The 18,423-nt window shown below is 42.3% G+C and overlaps 1 protein-coding gene across 1 annotated transcript; it reads right to left on the reverse strand.

The window, feature by feature from the left end:
* Positions 1-1,697: 1,697 nt before the first annotated feature.
* sh2d3ca (SH2 domain containing 3Ca) lies at positions 1,698-14,968 on the reverse strand. The gene is made up of 13 exons (XM_056433182.1): positions 14,939-14,968; positions 13,273-13,401; positions 10,485-10,634; positions 9,227-9,504; positions 9,006-9,083; positions 8,083-8,210; positions 7,590-7,971; positions 6,470-6,599; positions 6,155-6,270; positions 5,691-5,862; positions 5,483-5,594; positions 5,165-5,371; positions 1,698-3,917 (listed from the first exon to the last, which is right to left on the reverse strand). Exons 1-13 carry the CDS (start codon positions 14,966-14,968, stop codon positions 3,742-3,744), a joined length of 2,088 nt encoding a protein of 695 aa, XP_056289157.1. The 3' UTR covers positions 1,698-3,741.
* Between the last annotated feature and the right edge of the window lie 3,455 nt (positions 14,969-18,423).

Raw genomic sequence — 18,423 nt, forward strand, 5'->3', positions numbered from 1 at the left:
ATGAGATGGTGTGACAGGATGAAAACAACTATTACAAAAAGGAAGGCGTGGAGCTAAACTGTTACATGCCTGTTAGAAGGATGTGGCCCTATCATCCAATGATTCATATGCACATTCAATTACAATTTCTCTTAAAAACATGATTCACTTCCTGATTCATGAGGTCCAACCATTTGTATTCGCTTATTTTTAATCAGACCAGTATTAAATTATGTGAAGGAGCCAAACTCTGGCATGACAAACATTGTTTTTACAGGTTTTTTGTTGGCTGTCTCCATATCGGACCACACTTTGGCCATCTTCATCTCAGCGTCTTGAATTCAAAGTTGGATGTGATTTGGGATATTTTCTTGATATTAAGAAACGGTCCATATCTTCCTACAGATGAACGTCAAAAGTCAATGGTACGCTGCCAGGCACCAGCTATAGAGCAGCCAGGGTCACACATGATCAGATGACAATGACCCACACAATGGATTAGCTATAAAAGGACTGGGGGGAGAGATTAGGGGTGAATTGATGACGGTTGGCTGGCTGGTTGGTTGGCTGGCTGGCGGGCCAGGGAGATCTTGGTTACAATAATGAACATAAAGAGCTGAAATTAACATGTACCATGATACCAAGCAGAGAGAATCCTCTTAGAGATTACATCCATAACATGTTACGCCTATGGAACTGTATGGAAAGGGGAGACAAAGAGCAGAGCGAATGATCATTTTCCATTGTAGCAGATTATGTGGCATCCTACTGTTCGATTTTTTAGTACTTTCTGTTTTACATTATAGCTTTGTTAATGTCCTGTATGCAGTAATTGTACTTTGTGTTTTTCCCAGGAAATCTTTCACCTGAAATAAGCAGGTCCACCCCCCACCCGCTCCCCACCCCTCAGTAGAGCAGCTGCTAGGCCGCACTACTGCCTCCTCCTTTATGGATGGAGTAAGCAGCAAGAGCAGGAGCAGTATTCCTGCAACATCTGTGTTGTGGCACACATACACACGTTTACAAAAATCACACACGTTTACAAAAACACACACACACACACACACACACACACACACACACACACACACAGTGTCCATCTGTCTTTGTCTCCCTCCCACTGCCATCACCAGGGTCTGTCTGCTAAACAATGTGTGATGCTTCGCAGCGCTTTTTCAGTGAAACATGAGATACATTGCATATTTCAATGTATAAGAACAAGAACACTAATAGGGGAGTGGAAGGGCCCAGGAGGGGGCGTGATCCAAGACAATAGAGGACTAACACGTATGTTGTTGTCTATCTGAGCAGGACTCAGCCACCTCAACTGGACCAAGAACCAGGATGTGCATAGCTGCAGAGAGCAGTTGGCTCTCGGTGTAACTGTGCAAGAAGGGTCAACTTGGGTTTGATAGTGAAATGGTGTCCCCTATTGGTTACCTTTGTGCATTGCAAGCAAAGCTAGAGCCTTTTATAGCATCCATTCTAACCTAATTGTTGCCACGTATCTTTATTGGAAATATTGTAATCCTTAACAAGGATATATATATATATATATATAACTGAGGTCTACGTCACAGAGATATAAGGAATACCAGACTTTAAAGGCTTCACTTAATGTTGGTTTTCATGGGATTTTATGATTATGAGATACGTATAAGATAATTATACAAATTGATACCAAAACTATTCTTTTTTTCTGAACAAAACAAAACTCCTTCACACAAGCAATCATTTTATTTGAAAAACAGTGAATTGCTTTGTACAGTTCGGAAAAAAATCAAATCAAATCGTGAGATCAGTCCTGAAACATTTCTTGTTTCTTTTGCTTTTCACGTTCAACTCAAGCAGTCCTGTTAGAAAAAAACAGGAGTATCCATACACGGTCGGAGCATTCCTGTACAGCATTCATCAGGACAAATAAAAACACATCACATCAACATCTTTTCATCATCCGTGTTATCAGATATCCAACCTAAACCTGCAGATTTCATATCTAATTATATTGGTATCAAACATTGGTCTCAAAACACACAATACATGTGTTTTTTGTATATATTTCCTCCTGTTATTATTGTATTACAATTAATGATTCAGTGTTTTGATAATTAAAGATCGCCCCCTGTTGGACCAGTGGGAACTGGCACATGGCTCCTCACCTCATGATCCACAGGCTCAGACTCGAAAGCAGGACAATCAAACACCCAGTTAAGAATCTCTGATATGCAACTATCAGGCAGAAGGGTATTCTTTTAATTCATTCTGATCGATTGATATCTGATATGACTTTGGTTCATATCATCAGAGAGAACAAAGGATATACATTTTAAATAATAGGTGATATGGGAGACAACAAGTGAAGTGTGTGAATGGGTGTCTGTACCTCAGGGGTCTCAGCCCTGGGTTGCAATGATCGAACAGCTCAGAGTCGGCTGCAGCCCTCTCAGGCCCACATGCTGTGAATACAGGCACGATTTAACACTGAGCGGTCATCCATAACAAAACCCAAGAGCAATAAAAGGATTAGCTCCATTGCTGAAAGACAAACTCAAAACATACAATCAAAAGACATTCCCGTCAGCAGGGGTGTGGTCTATGTATTGGCTTTGAAACTGGAAAAAAAAATCACAGATTTATCCATCTGGTTGGATTATTTTACAGACCTGAAAGATCTTCACTGTTATTATCATCTGTATATTTCTCAAGTTTGACACCTTGATATTTGAATTAGTAGTTTAGAGCAATATTTTACTTTGTATAACATGTGTAGCTGCATGCACCAGCCATATCAGTTATTTCTGAGACTTAAACTGAAACATATGTTTTAATACCAAGTTGCTTAAACAAAATGTAAAGAGTGTACATCCCACTTTTCTTCTGTCTCTTTGTGCCGCTTTGAGCTAGATTATGTGCACTGGAAACACAATATAAAATGTATTAGTCACACAGGTGCAACAGAGGGAAGTCGCTTTGTCCTCTTCACATTAACAACTTGCAAAGCCCTCATATTGAAGTTGCTGCATTACTTCTGCAAATGTTTAATTTCTGACATTTTTAATGTGACTCAAAGGGACAGCTTGATACATATTTAATAAGGCTTGATGCATATAGTTCCTTCAGAATAAGCTCTAGCAGATTATCAGGAGTTTGTTGAAGCAACATCCATGATGTTTAGATATCCCTTTGATCAAAACAAATAAATAAGACCAAAAAAAAAACATACATGAAACATGAATGACATACAAAAATGAAGGAATGTAAACAAACATACACACAGACACACACTCACTCAGAGACAAAACAATCTATATGAGCTATGCAAGTTATTGTTAGCATTCCTGTTACAGTGTGTGACAGCAGTTGTTCGAAACAAGAGTCCGTTTTATTGGAGCAAAGCCAAACTCTGCAGCTCTGTGTGGCCCTCGAGGGCCACCGTACACATGTTACTGTTTGTACCATGCAGAGGAGCGGGTCACCCTCCTCCCCCATCTTCTTTTCCACTTTGCTTGAGGAAGTCCAAAGGAAGGAACCGAAAGAGAAGTACACATTGAGCGTAACACGTGTTATAAGTGAGACCCCCTTTTCTGTTACACTCTGATTATGATCCGTTAGCTGCCTCTTCATCCCCCCCCCCCCCCCCCCCCCAGTGTCCACGGTGGACTCTTCCACATCATCTTTTACGATGCAAAACAAGAGCGTACCACAATGAGTGGTGTGTGCAGATGGGGCTGTCTGTGGAGATGTCGGTTGTTGGGGCAGGTGCTATAGCTCGCTGTGGCGCACAGGAGGCTCAAGCTTGTGTGAGAGAGCGGTGAGAACTTTGTCGAACTTCTCGTAGCGCTCCGATTGGCTGCCCTCGGAGCCGCGGCTGCCCCACAGGAGACGCATCTGAAACTCTGTCTGGAAGATCTCGTGTATTTCTGCTCGCTCCTGGAATCCTGGAGAGGAGAGGAGTGGGAGTCACTCTTTGTCGATGACATTGCATTTGTTTTTTTAAATCAACAGAGAACAAAAACAGTTCATGAAAAACCAATATTGGATCATAAATACAACAAGATTATGAAAAAATATATACATTTTATGTCTGATGTCTGTTCTTCCATTAATAATAGATAAAACTATTCTGACATTTGTATTAAAAGCACTCAAATGTGACATATTATAAGCATTTCAATAATACTGTAACAAAAAGAAACTAAAACATTTCATCTGAAAATAAGAACAATTCAAAATGCACCTTAAAATATAATTGAACCAAGTCCCAATTGAAGGAAAAAATAAATTAGGTAACATAATTAAGCGACCCCGGATTAAGCGGATGAGAATGGATGGATGGATGAACTAAATAGTGCACAAAATAATCGAAATGTATATGTTGGCATACTAGTTTTTCTACCATATCAAGTGAAACTTCATCAGCATTTGTTCCCCTGGTATGTGACCATCTACTATTTTATGCCCACTCAAGATCAAGGGATGACATCTGGAGCCAGTTCCACTTGTTGATGAAGACCACGAGATGAGGTTGAAATGTTATTGGAACATAAGCTGAACCTGTTTTGACAACTGTATGAAGTAAGCTTCTTAACTCCAGCTCAGAGAAATATTGACGAGGGGAGCAGACTGAGGTCAAGCTGATCGATAGCGAGATATAACAGGAAACAGATGTGAGCAGATAACTATTGACACACTGTTCAATAAAGCAGTAATAGCCTCAAACTGAGAATCATTGGGGAGGTAGAGTTAACATAGTAACCACACATAATCCTTACATCAAATCAGTAACGCTGAACACTCATCATTATCAACAGCAATGCGTTTACAACACTAGATGGAACACAATGCCAGAGAAATTGGTTTGTTAAAGTGTGAACGAATTAACACGGTTGACAGTATTAATGGGGGTAAACCAAACAGAAGAAGCCGTGCTGGCACTTCTTTGAAGCTGAACGTTAAATACTAGCATCAGCATGCCACCATGGTCACAATGACAACGCTAACATGCTGTTGCTATAATGTCTACATTGTTTATCGTTTAGGATGTAAGCAGTAGCGTGCGAACATTTGTTGGTTAGCATTATACACAACACAGCTAACGTTTCCGGGAAATGTTATTAGTTTTGCACGTATTTGGTTATTTGTTCATAAACTTAAGTATTGGGTATAACATTATATAGAATGTTACCCTGCAGTTTGGTCTCCGTGTTGGCTCTGTAGATCCCCCCGTGATGTGCGATGGTACGAGCCGCCTCTAGGTGGTACATGACCACATCTACTCCCACTTCGGCACTCTCCCAGGGCTCCAGCACCTCCCCAGCCGTCATGCCCCGCTCCAATAAGGACAAGACGGGGATGATGTGGGGAACAGAGGTGCTGGAGAGGGCATTTGACTCTGTGATCACAGGAGAGTTGTCAGTTGAGAATTGTAAATAAATATACACTTTTTGCACATTTTCGAATAAAACGTGCAAAGACATGCCAACCATTTAAACTCGGGTCTCACCTTTCCCATCGTTCATATTCTTCATGAAAGGTTTTAGCTTCTTCTCATATAGAATAGCTCCCTCTGTGTGTCTCTGGCGTAAAGTCACCCACGTCTGCTCCAGCCGGGAAATCTGTGGAAAAGTATGACAAAACAACATGTTTTAATGCAAACATTTGTTCAGCAAATTATTGGTGAGTTGTACCTGTTTTGGATCTGTGTATCTCACCTGTGGCAGCTCAAGGGCTCTCATCACTGCAGCAAAGCCAAACATGTTGCCCAGGTTGCTTTTCAACTCTGCTGCCAATTGGATGGTCTTGTGGAGCAGCGCCGCCCTCTCCTCTGTGCTTCCCGTGCAACCGAGCAGGTCCACCGCCATCATGATAGACATGGTGTAGAACCTGAGAAAAGAACAACGTGCTGTTCAATAAAATGCATCAATACAAGTTCATTACTGCTGCTGCTGCTGATGGGGAAGCGGAGGGTGGCGAGTCAAAAGCCCATTTTGAAAGCCCCTCTGGAAATTGGCATCGTGGCAGACAGTCGTGTGTTAAAAGATGAGAGCGAGGAGCAACGAGAAGAGAGGAGATGGAGGGGAAGAACAGAAGAGTGCAGCGAATCAATAGATGAATTAATGAAGGAGTTAGTGAGTGATGTATAAAAGAACAGGGAGAAAACAAAGCGTGTGTGTACCTCTCCAGTAGGTCAAGTCTTAGCTGGTGTCCATGTGGTAGTGTCAGTAACTCCAACCCTGAGGACACGCCCATCATCCTTTGCGTCTCTGAGGTTACACCTAATATTCTAGCCACCTGTCCAAGAGTACAACAAATAAACGATTAGTTGTATGTGTGTGTGTGTGGCTGTGCAGCAATAGTGTGTTCATATGTTTGTGTTCTTAAATCCATGTGTGCCTGTATGCATACCTGTGAATGCACACTGTTGTATGCATGTGTACGCCTGTGTGCTTGCATGTCAACTGCACCCATGTCCACGTGTGTTTGTGCGTACCGTGCAGTCCGCCATGGTGATGTGTTTCGCCGCGGTCCTTGCGTCCACCTCAGCCAGCAGCTCTTTGACTCTCTTCAGCACCGACATCTCCAGAGGCTTATTCTCAGCCGGCATGAGGCGAGACTCGTACCTGCAAGAGAAGAGTGTGGTTAAGATCAACATGTCTCAACATGCTGCTTTTGTAAACGGGCCGGCTTATGCGGCGGGAGAGTTATGAATTTAAGTTCATCGTGTCGCAATAAGAACAAAGTTACATGGATATGTGAGGCCTCTGGACTCATCAGCAAGCCACACCAAATACACAGTTTATATTTAACTCAATGACACTCCACACTTGTTCAAACATTAGCGACACTGTGCCACAGACACACACTGGTGCCTCAATCATAAATTGCCGTTACTACCAATTTCCTCACTCGTGCCACTAATCCTCATGCGCCAACGTTTCACAGGGGACCCGTGTGCTAGAGCTGCTGCCTGGTCCGTTGCCGTCAGCGTACCTGACCATTTCCCTGGGACAAGCCTGGTCTGCTGTGTCCTCCCATGGCACCGTAAGCCCAATGAAACACAGCGTCTCTGACCACAGCACAAACTCTGCCCTCAGGCTATTTCCCACAGGATTAGCAGTTGCTTACTCAAGTATTTTTTTCCAGTCTCTGATCACTGATCCTCCACTAATTTTCTCCTCAATGGCAAAATGTCAGCGGTTATGTTAACCCTTGAACACACCGATTTAAATGAACCCTGCTGTCGTGATGAGCTCTCACTGTGTGTGCTCCACCATTTATTTTCAGCTCCCTTCAGCAGTGAAAGTCTTTTCTACCCATCATCAATCTGACTGAGCCCAAAGTCCAGCCATAAAGCTTCCCGATACATAGGAAGGCCATATTTCTGTACGTTCTCTTCTTCCAATGGACATGACAAGTATATATATGTGCGTGAAGCCTCAGCAGCTGGACTATCAGAGAACAAAGACGAATAAAACCAGAACGGTCCACGCAGTAGTGACTCCCTCCGTCTTAGTAAAGCAAAGTCCATAGAATATACTCAGCTGCTGTGTGCCGTTGTTCGCAACATCATAACTATACGGCTGTGCATATCGAGCTGTGTGGACGTGTACCTGGAGGGTCTGAACGAGGACGCCGTCTCCACCTGTGGGGCGCTGAACATCCCATTTCCCTCCGCCCTCGCTCCGTCGCCCCTCCCTTCTTCCACTCGCAAACGCTCCACGTAGCTCTTGGTCGGGGGTTTAGGGGGCCCGGCGGGCCCGGCGGGGCAAGGTCCGAGGTCACAGTAGCTCCCTGCCGTTTCTGAGGAATGCGATTGGTAGCCGGGATGATGGGCGGGCGTGGAGTGCGCCGAGTGAGAGGCGTGCGCGGGATGCTCTGGAGGGTTGTTACCGGCTGAGGGGCTGAGCTGGGGGTCGCTGGAACGACGCATCTGGGGGGAGGGGGGGACGACAGCCAGGGCCCGCCCGCTTGAGTGGGCTCTCTGCCTGGTGACTGAAGAGAGAGAGAAGAGTCTCACTATCTCTCATGGAGACTTTGTTTGTGAATGTGAGTGAGAGAGCTTTTATTTTGGTCGCCTTGTGTCTGTGTGTCTCTGGTACTTACTCGCACTATATGCAGGGGAAAGTGGGGTTTCCCCAACAGGTGACAAAGGGCAGCGATACTCCTGAATCTGGTCCATGCTCATCGCACAGTTCCGCATTGCGTCTTTATGGTGGTGGATTGTCGACGGGCTGCACACATCGGCATTTTTAGGATTACAAAAAACCTTTGGGTATGGATTTAACATCCGTCAAGGCACTGAAGGGTACCTCACAAAGCAGTGCAGTTCAGGGTGTCACAATTATTAGTTTCAGATGACAGGAAGGATGTCAATACAGATGAAAAGGCTAATTAGGGTGAGAGAAGTGAGAGACATTTCAGTTGGTGCAACCGTGAAGACAAATATTCTACTCCATGACACACGCATGGGTTATTCAGGGATCTAAACATTTTAGGACCTTAAAGCAGGAGCAGAGAATGTAACAGTGTAGCTTCATTATAAAGAAGCATTTTAATACTCTACTAATCCGTTAAAGTTGCAGTTAATGTGCATAATTACTTTTTTGAGTGCATTAACACTGACAAATATTTTCAGCAATCATAGACAAATATATATGTTTTACATACATTTGCCTTCTATAGCCCAGTGCATCATTAGGATTGGTTTTGTTCCATTCTTTAATACTCCCAATGAGGCGAACGTTTACCTCCACTGTGCACACATATCTGTCTGCTCCTTCTTTGTAGATCCAGGTTTCAAAAAGTCTTGTTCCGTTTGAAACTTGAGTGAATCCAGGGCAGAAGTGGTCAAGTGAACAAGTCATTTTGCTACTTCGCTGTGAGGACTCGGAGGACTTGATGCTCATCACTGAGGGAGGTGCTAACAGTATTTGTGAAGTGAGGGGACGTAAAGGAATGTGAGAGGGAAGTGTACTAGTTTAGTGCTCAAACACAACACTAGTGTCACACATATACACTCAGACAACCTGCAGATGGGCACAGGTTCCGGCTTTGGTTCTGGTGGTGCCATTGGTGTCCTAACTGGACTGGGACTGTCGGAGTCACTGATCATATATGTAACATAAAGCAAGAATAAAATATATCATGAAAAACTGCAAAAAAAAGAACTGCCAGGGTTTTAATAATGGTCTGTTTAGCTGTTGCAGCGCTGCCAATAAAAAGCACCACCCGCGCTGCCCCGGCTCACCTGTGAGGTATCATCTTCTCCGTCGTCAGCCCATCCGTCATGGTGACGCTCCGTCTCTTGATATGCGCTCCCCTCTGACTGGATGGCGAGTAGGCGGAGCTTTGCTTGCTGATGGCCAGAGCGAAGGTGGCCTCCAGGTAGCGCAGAGGGAGCGTCCTGCTCACCGGACAGTAGATGTGGACCCCGCTGGACTGGGAGACCGGTTTGCGCTGGCCGATATAAAACCGCACAAGCTCCTGGACCGAGTCGAAGCTGTCGGACTCCAACACGTACTGCACCTGAGGAGGAAGAGATAACAGAATGTAATACAATATCTTTTTTGGTTTGTTACCTTCGCATTGAAAATGCGGAAGGTTATGTTTTGATCGCAGTGTATTTATTTATTTATTTATTTATTTGTATGCGTGTTTTTCGCGTAACAAAAAAAGTTGTAAACCGAATCGCATGAAATTTGGTGGGATTATTGGTTATTATCCGGGGACCATTTGATTAGATTTTAGAATTGATCGGCTCAAAGGTCAATGTCAAGGTTATGAAAAAGTTCAACATCTTCTTGAATCGCATGAAATTTGGTGGGATGATTGGTTATTATCTGGGGACCATTTGATTAGACTTTGGGATCGATCGGGTCAGAGGTCAAGGTCAAGGTCATGAAAAGGTCAAAATCTTCTTTTTACCATAGCACGGTCAATTTTTATCCAATTGGCATGCAACTAATGCCAACATGTTCATAATTCAACGACCAATCTTGTGATATGCGAAGGTATGCGCTCTACCGAGTGCCCATTCTAGTTTTGTTCTGATTTTGGTATTTTCTCTTCTCCCAAAATCACTCTGGACAGGTAGCCTACACTCAGGAGTTCTTTAAGAATGGAGCACAAAATTCTCCCGTTCCTGTTAAACGCTATGCTTTAGACCAGTCTGCACATTGCAGCAGCATCTAACACCTGCTTTGTGCGTGATAAAATGAAACATAAATCAGGGAGCAGGCTGGGAATTGAGATTAGGAGGCAGACAGAGAAGCAAGAGAGGAACAGCGGGTCAACGAGGCACACCTGCACCTCATTGGCCTCTAACGACTTCCATCGTTACGGGCCAGGAGAGAAAGTAGGCCTCTTCAAATGAAGGATGTATCTTGACTGGCCAAACACAGGTGTAAATAATAACGCTAACGAAGTCGTTACATTTAGGTACATAACGTAAAAGGCATCAAGTTGTTATGAAAAGTTGAGTTCTGAAACAGATCTTAAATACACACCTTGGTCTCGTTGGATTTGACCAGGACTTTGCTGATCTTGAAGTGCAGCACCTCATTGTCCCATCGACAGGTCAGTACGAAGTCGCCCACGCTGGTCAGAGAGTCACGCACAAGGCAGTCTCCATTACGGACAACCAGGCTCTCTGACACCTAGACAGAGAAAGAACATGTATAGGATTGAAAGTTAGTAAAACAACACTGGCTCTAATCTTAAAGATCTGGAAGCCAACCTGACCCACTGAGCATGTGTGTGAATATTTTGTTTCTGACACAATTGTTAAATAATTGAATTAATAGAATCATGATTATTTATAACAATGCCCTAGGACTGTCGTTTCTCTGAACAAACACAACTATCTCCCTCCCTGCCAAAATATCTGCGCTATGCAGTTTGATTTGGCAATGATGGATGAAATACCAGGGACGTTGGCTGGGATGACTTTCAGAGGATACATTTTAAATAGAGTTCGGCACCATTGTCAAATATAAAATCTAAGTTACTTTGAATGCATTGACAAAACATGCACGCTCCCATTCATTGTAAACGCAGCAGCTTCGGGCTGTAGCTAGATCTTGTCGACACCAAAAAAAGATATAGTGTCCGTTAGAAAAGATCTCAATTATTAATCAGAATTGATTGACATGTAGTCATGTAGAAAAAGAGAAACATATTTCAAACCGAGTAGTGCTGCCTTTAAAACGACCTGCATAGAGACGAGTGATGAAGGCTGAAGGTGCGACATGTTAAATTCACTTTACACAGCAAGGCAACACATATGCAATGCAGCACAGCACAAGGTAAACAGTGCATCAGACACCAGCAGGAGGCAGTATATACAAACAACACGAGCTCCAACCGAGCACAGGAGACTTATATATTGACCATAACTCAACATAATTATGTTGTGAAGGGTTTTAGTCAATTTTTAAAAGATTATCTGATAACTCACTGCCTTCAAGCTTTACACTATCAATTCATTTGGAACAAAAATATATATAAAAAAAATACAAAAGGAATAATAATAGTAATAATAATAATAATAATACATTACATTTCTATAGCGCTTTTCAAAATACTCAAAGACGCTTGAATGGAATGCCACATTGGTCTCCATATACACTTAATGCCTTGTGCAGATACAGGAAGTCTTCCCTTTAAAAGGAAGAAGAACAAACAGAAGGAAGAAAACCAGTAGGAAGGATGGACTGGATGGACAGCACGTGTGTGAAGTTTGATCACTAAGTATTGTTTTGGTAACCGGAGGGCTCAGGGTTTCCCCAAGTTTCCACGGGGGTAAACCATGAATGAATGAATATTTTATGTAAATTAAAAAGAGGAAAGACTCATAGATGGCTGATTTGAGTGTGTGTGTATGAGAGACGGAAAGCAGAGGTTGATCAAGAGACAGAGGCGGCGGCTATGAACGAGTACCGTACGCATGTGCATGCCATGTGTGTGTGTGTGTGTGTGTGCATGTTTGTGCAGGTCTGTTGTGTGTATCCGTGTCTCAGGTCACCAGCTGTGACACTCTACAGCGTACATCAGCGACACACACAGCTGTCAGTTTGGCAGAGTTTCCCCTTCTTCTGAACGCTGAAGCAATTTCTACTGAGCTGTGACAGATGATGGGATTCTGTAATCAGTGTCATTTTATGTGTAACACATTTAAACTCTGCATTCAATGCCAGAGACTGTGGCCAAGTAATCACTCACTAATACTATTCTTTGACAGGCACATCAACCCGCACATAAATCCTATTGTGTTTGTACTTTTATCTTATGTCTTTTTGAAATATATCGTGAAATGGTGGAAATCAAAACCACAGCATCATAACATCTTCATTCATCATGTATTACACTGCCACAGGGACTAAGAGAATGAGACATGACATTTAACTTGAATCTTAATGATTTCTTGACAACTAAAGGTTTGAAAAGGCTTAAGTTATGGTTATTTAGTATAATATAAGTTTAGCCTGTATGTATGCATGTCATACATACATACATATATATATATATATAAATATGTATACAGGACTGTCTCAGAAAATTAGAATATTGTGATGAAGTTCTTTATTTTCTGTAATGCAATTAAAAAAACAAAAATGTCATGCATTCTGGATTCATTACAAATCAACTGAAATATTGCAAGCCTTTTATTCTGATTTATTGCTGATTATGGCTTACAGCTTAAGAAAACTCAAATATCCTATCTCTAAATATTAGAATATCATGAAAAAGTATACTAGTAGGGTATTAAACAAATCACTTGAATTGTCTAATTAACTCGAAACACCTGCAAGGGTTTCCTGAGCCTTGACAAACACTCAGCTGTTATAAATCTTTTTTTTAACTTGGTCTGAGGAAATATTAAAATTTTATGAGATATGATTTTAGAGTTTTCTTAAGCTGTAAGCCATAATCAGCAATATTAAAAGAATAAAAGGCTTGCAATATTTCAGTTGATTTGCAATGAATCCAGAATGCATGACATTTTTGTTTTTTTAATTGCATTACAGAAAATAAAGAACTTTATCACAATATTCTAATTTTCTGAGACAGTCCTGTATAGCCATAGGGGATATGCCTGCCTGCATGTGTGCGTGGGCTATTCATGTGCTGGGCCTTATTGTGCACAGGACGTGCATTACCTTTAGGCTTTATGACCTTGGATGGAGTATCTGTATACCCATCTGTTCTCCAGCATCCATTGAGGACTCAAGGCTCATTCCATTGTTCTCTGCTGTGCGTGCGAAGTCTCCACAGTGTGCTTCAGTGTGTGTTTACCTCTCTGGGTATGTGTCCATGGTACCAGCCATGGCTCCTGATGTCAGCAGCACTCAGTTTCAGCTCCTCCTCCAACTCCTTACGAAGTTTCTCAGGAGGAGACTCCAGCAGGTACTTCTCCTTGGAGAACTGCGTGGAACAAACACAGGACAACACGACATTAGTGGGAATGAGTTTTACAGAACGGACTCTTCACAAGTATTGTAGTGTATTCATGTGTAAATGACCACGATCAGTCTCAATAAACTTATTTATTCAGGTACATCCCATATAGATCAGGATCTTAGGAAGAGAGACTTGTAGCAAATACATATATGTATACCAACAGGATATATCATTTACGATGCATAAAGTTGTAAATAAATATAAATCAGGTATAATATTGCAACACGGGTGTACGGCTTTTAGACACAAAAAAACACACAAATACACACTTTTGTTACAGAAGGCAACCTGGCAGGAGAGCAACACTGTGTACGACCACACACTCAAGCACACACACACACACACACACACACACACACACCAATCCAATCGACCATGACCTGATTACAAAGAGGCTGAAATTGTCATGATTATACTCTTATTGTTCTCATGTACAGTGGAGACCTAGCTTTTGATGGCTTATTATAATGCCAAATACACACTGTGTATGTGTGTGTGTGTATGTGTATGTCTGGCATTATTAGAAACCAAAAAACGGATTAGATTTCCCATTTTAAAGCTTCATATTTCTGTTTTCACAAAGAAAGGCACTTAGGTGAAATCTCTGTTGTAAAACATGAAAATAAATGTCTTACCGAATTTTTCTTTAATTAATAAAATACAACTAATCTTCAAGCTAAGTGTGTAAGAGATAATGACAACAAGCATTTGAGCTTCTTAGGTGATATTGAGACCAGCATTGGTTGAATTCACAAACAAACTATGCACAATAACAAACGAATACATGCATTGCAATAAAATGTTTGAAGATTGTACGTGATTGAATTATTTGAGTGGGTTTGGAAAGAAAAGCATGAAATCCCACACTGGGACCCTGATGTAACGTGACAACGCCATAACAACGGATGATTGTGGAAAGATTGGGTTCCCAAAGATGATCTTAGATGAGGCAAACAGGGGACACGCAAACACAAAACTCACACAAACAACCTCACAAGGAAACAAACAGAAACCCACACAGGAATAAACAGTGAAAGGAAATCATTTCAACTCGGCCAATATGAGGAGAAATGAGACTGGGGACCAAAATAAACCGTAAACAGCCTTGTCGCCACGGCTACCCTGTTATTCCTCCTAATATTTTGATTGTCTCACTCTCCCTGGCTCAAAGTTGTTTGACTATTTTCTCTCCTCTCTCTTTTCCCTCCTGCCGTACATTGATCTTCCTCTCTCAGTTTGTCATCCTCTCTCCGCTCATCGAAATTATAAAGTTTCAGTTTGAATTTTGCCAAATGTGTGTGACACAGAGGCAAATACATTGAAACTCTGATGATCTGTGTGGGTGAGTGTGTGTCGAGTGTTTCCAACTTCCCACATGAGAGTGTGTGTGACATGAGGGGACGACAAGAGCCAAACAATCGATTGTGTGGTCTCCAGGTCACTGCAGGATGAAATGATTAACTTCCTCCTCTCCCCTTCTCTTCATCCTCTCTTCTCCCACCCTCAGAGGAAGATCGAGGAATACCGCCATGGGGGCTCACTTTCTCCCAGATTAGATATGAAGGGTGTGAGTGTACGTGTGTGTATGCGTGAAGAGGCCGATAAAAGTGCAGGGGGGGGGTCAAGTGTGCCGTTATTGCTTTTCCTCGTCTCCCTGGAAACCCAGGGGAGGCCAGCCACTGAACTGATGCTCAAAAATGAACTTGGTGTGGATAATTGTGTGTGTGTGTGTATATATATATATATATGATGTGTTTGTGTGTGTGTGTGTGTATACGAAGGGTTATGGGGAAAATTGAAATGTCAGAGGGGCTCTATTTATGATACGGTTCATGCAATAGGCCGACATAAGTGGGGACACATTGAAAGAGGGGAGAAAAATGGATTGACAATCTAGGACCGGGAAGCGTGATTTGACAAGGACACAGAAAAGAAACATCAACTTCATTGTATTCGAACATATGAGGGAAATTGAAAGTATGCCTCCAATGCACACACGCACAAACACATACACACAGCAGTAGCCATCGATTTAAATCCGTCTAAATGTAATATTAATATGCATCCTTTTGTGCTGCAATAGCAGACACACGGATATGAAGGAGAGCTGAGAGAGTACAGAAAAGGTGAGAATAAAGAATAAAATGATATTCAGGAGTCATGTGTGGAAAAGGGGATGACACAAAGGGTCCAATGGGAGACATCTACAAAGACCAGTATGATATTACTGTTGTAATTACAATAGCTCGGTTTAATGCAACTCCGATACCATCACTTCGCTTAGTCCTTGGTTGCAATAGCAACATACTGTATCACAGTTAGTTTGCCTTAGTGTGTGAAGAAGAGTCTTCCACCAGATTGGAGCAGTAACTCCACTGAGTGTGTACCATACCACTACTAATAATAAATGCTCATGATTTCTACCAATACTCATAATATTCAATACTACAAGTACCAATACTACCATCAGTAATTCTACTCACACTACCGCTACAATGTCTGCTTATTTTAATTTTAATACTAATAACAAATACTTATATGACTTGTAAGACTTCAACTGCTATAGATCTCTTAATACTAAACCAATATTGGTGCAAATACTACTCCTACTATTATCGACTACACTAACTACGCCATCTCAGTGCTTTTATTACTACAGTTTCTGTTTTTAGTTGACAAGCCATCGCACATTCAGACAGACACACACTCATTAATGTCGACAGAGGCAGGTACAGTACGCAGGGAGACAGGTAGCCGACTAGCAGATGAGAGAGTTGAGGCAGTTTAGCAGCTGATGCAGGACTTTCCTAAGAGAGGAAAAGTGATTGGTTGGTGTGTATGTGTGTGTGTGTGTGTGTGTGTGTGTGCGTGCATGCACATGCAGGATGTGTATGGGTGTCCATCCATCCATGTAGGGGTAGCTGCACATGTGTGTGTTCTACATGGGTGGCACTATAAATGGATGGAGCTTTATTTGAGTTAAGCAGAGAAAAGAGTGCTGTGAATGTAAAGACCGGCTCTGGTGCGTTCTTTATGATGGTCGTGTGCTGCAGAGATTGAATGGATGGGAGCGGGTCAGGGAATAGGCTATGGGGGTAACACAGTGTGATCCATTGTCTAATTTGCACCAACATGCACTTGAGCCTCTCTTCCTCACTGTAACAGTTTAGCTCCACGCCTTCCTTTTTGTAATAGTTGTTTTCATCCTGTCACACCATCTCGTCAATCCAACTCCTCACCTGCCTCTGATCACCTCGTTAGTCCCTCATTCCCTTCACCTGGTCCTCATGCCCTTCTCACCTGCAGCCCATCCCCTCATTAGTCCCTCACTATTTAGCTCCCTCACTTCCACTTGTCCTCTGCCAGATTGTCTTGTGTTTTCGTGCCAAGTTCTCCAGCGTTATTAGAGTATATTCCTGACCTGCCTGTTCTGACCCTTCCTGCCTGCCCTGACCTCTGATTCTCTGCCCTGCCCCTTTTTGGACTTGTTTGCTTCTTCGACTGATCTCCCGGTTTTGACCCAGCCTGTTTCCAACCAAAGACAGTATTCTTTGTTACTCCTGTCTGAGTCGTGCTTTTGGGTCCACTCTAATAGCGCCGTGACACTCAGTGAGCCAATGAGACGATTTTGTTGCAGGACTTGGCCACGCCCTCCCAGGGTGAACATTAACACTGCTATCACTAAAGATCAGTCAGAAAAAAACTCAGACTTAAAAATAAAAGAAATTAAAGAGATGATAATGGGGAGACATTCTAAATGTATGCACATATTTATACATATATTACACATAGAAATTAAATAAAATGCAATTGCTGACATGTATAAAAACCTGCAGGGGAGAAGAACAACGGAGTCTCATTTACCAGCATGGATGCAAAGTGAAAGAGAGGATCACATTCCAACAGAAGAAGCTCCAACAAAGGAGAGGAATGCCTTTTCAACAGACTGCAGCACTTAGATCTAAGCTCACGTCAGAATGCCTCTTCTTTCTCTTTTCAGCTCGCGGGCTAGCCTCTAACCTCATTGTTATGGTAACGCCCGAGCGATAGTGTGTGTGTGTGTGTGTGTGTGTGTGTGTGGGGGGGCTGGATTTGGAGTTAGAGGTGGGGGCAGTTGCTGGTCATAAGCGCACACACACAAAGGTTAGAGGTCCAATTCTCGAAGAACTCTGCAATTTCTTGATCTGCTTTCTGATCCTCTTGCCCCTTTCAACTCATGTATCCCCTCTCTTTTGGAGAGATAGAGACCAGGATTACTGCATAAAGACCCTTGGATCACAGACACACACACACACACACTCTGTTATAATCCCTCTGTGCCCTCCAGCCTGATTTCCCCCGTTACATTCACACTGGTTCACACGGGTATAATATTAACGCACATGTAAAATGATACGAGCATTAGAGGGTGCGCTGGGAACATTAAACCTTTCATATGTACCCTGTTTTTCTTCTTCTTAGCAATGTGGGATTGGCATTGAATCGGAGCTAATGATGGGTACATTCTGAAGTTGACCTGAGCAACTGCAGTGTAACACGTCTGAATCCTATTAAATAGTTGTCAATGATATTGACCTATTACCCTGGGATTTTTGTTGGAGTTAAAACTTTTTTTTAGTTTCATATCATCATGGAAAGACACATAAACAATTGACCAAAGAAAGTATCCTACTTTGACTTTATAGAGAACTCTTCACCGCGGGGTTTCCTCTCCTTCTCAAAACGTCCCTCTCAATCTGCTCAACATTTACACTTTTGCCATCAGAGCTTTGTTTTTTTTCTCCTTTTCCTATGTTCTCCCAGGTTATCTCCTCCCTTCCCTCCACCTATTAACTTCATTTATAGAAAGGACAGTGACAAATGCATAATTTCAGAAAAGGAAAATATGGAATAACACTAATTCCTACACTATGTTCCGACATCATTGTTGATACCCGATTCCAAAATAGGTACTGTCCTTTACTGCCTCATTATTGACTAAAAAAA

This window comes from Pseudoliparis swirei, chromosome 15, assembly GCF_029220125.1.
Source record: "Pseudoliparis swirei isolate HS2019 ecotype Mariana Trench chromosome 15, NWPU_hadal_v1, whole genome shotgun sequence".
Classification (NCBI taxonomy): domain Eukaryota; kingdom Metazoa; phylum Chordata; class Actinopteri; order Perciformes; family Liparidae; genus Pseudoliparis; species Pseudoliparis swirei.

Excerpts from the sequence above, each read along its gene's own strand:
- sh2d3ca (XM_056433182.1), bottom strand. The coding sequence starts at position 14,968 with ATGGCGGTATTCCTCGATCTTCCTCTGAGG. Across the intron at positions 5,863-6,154 it reads AGACTTGACCTACTGGAGAG|GTTCTACACCATGTCTATCA; the intron begins GTACACACACGC and ends TTCTTTTCTCAG. Across the intron at positions 5,372-5,482 it reads GAATATGAACGATGGGAAAG|AGTCAAATGCCCTCTCCAGC; the intron begins GTGAGACCCGAG and ends CTGTGATCACAG.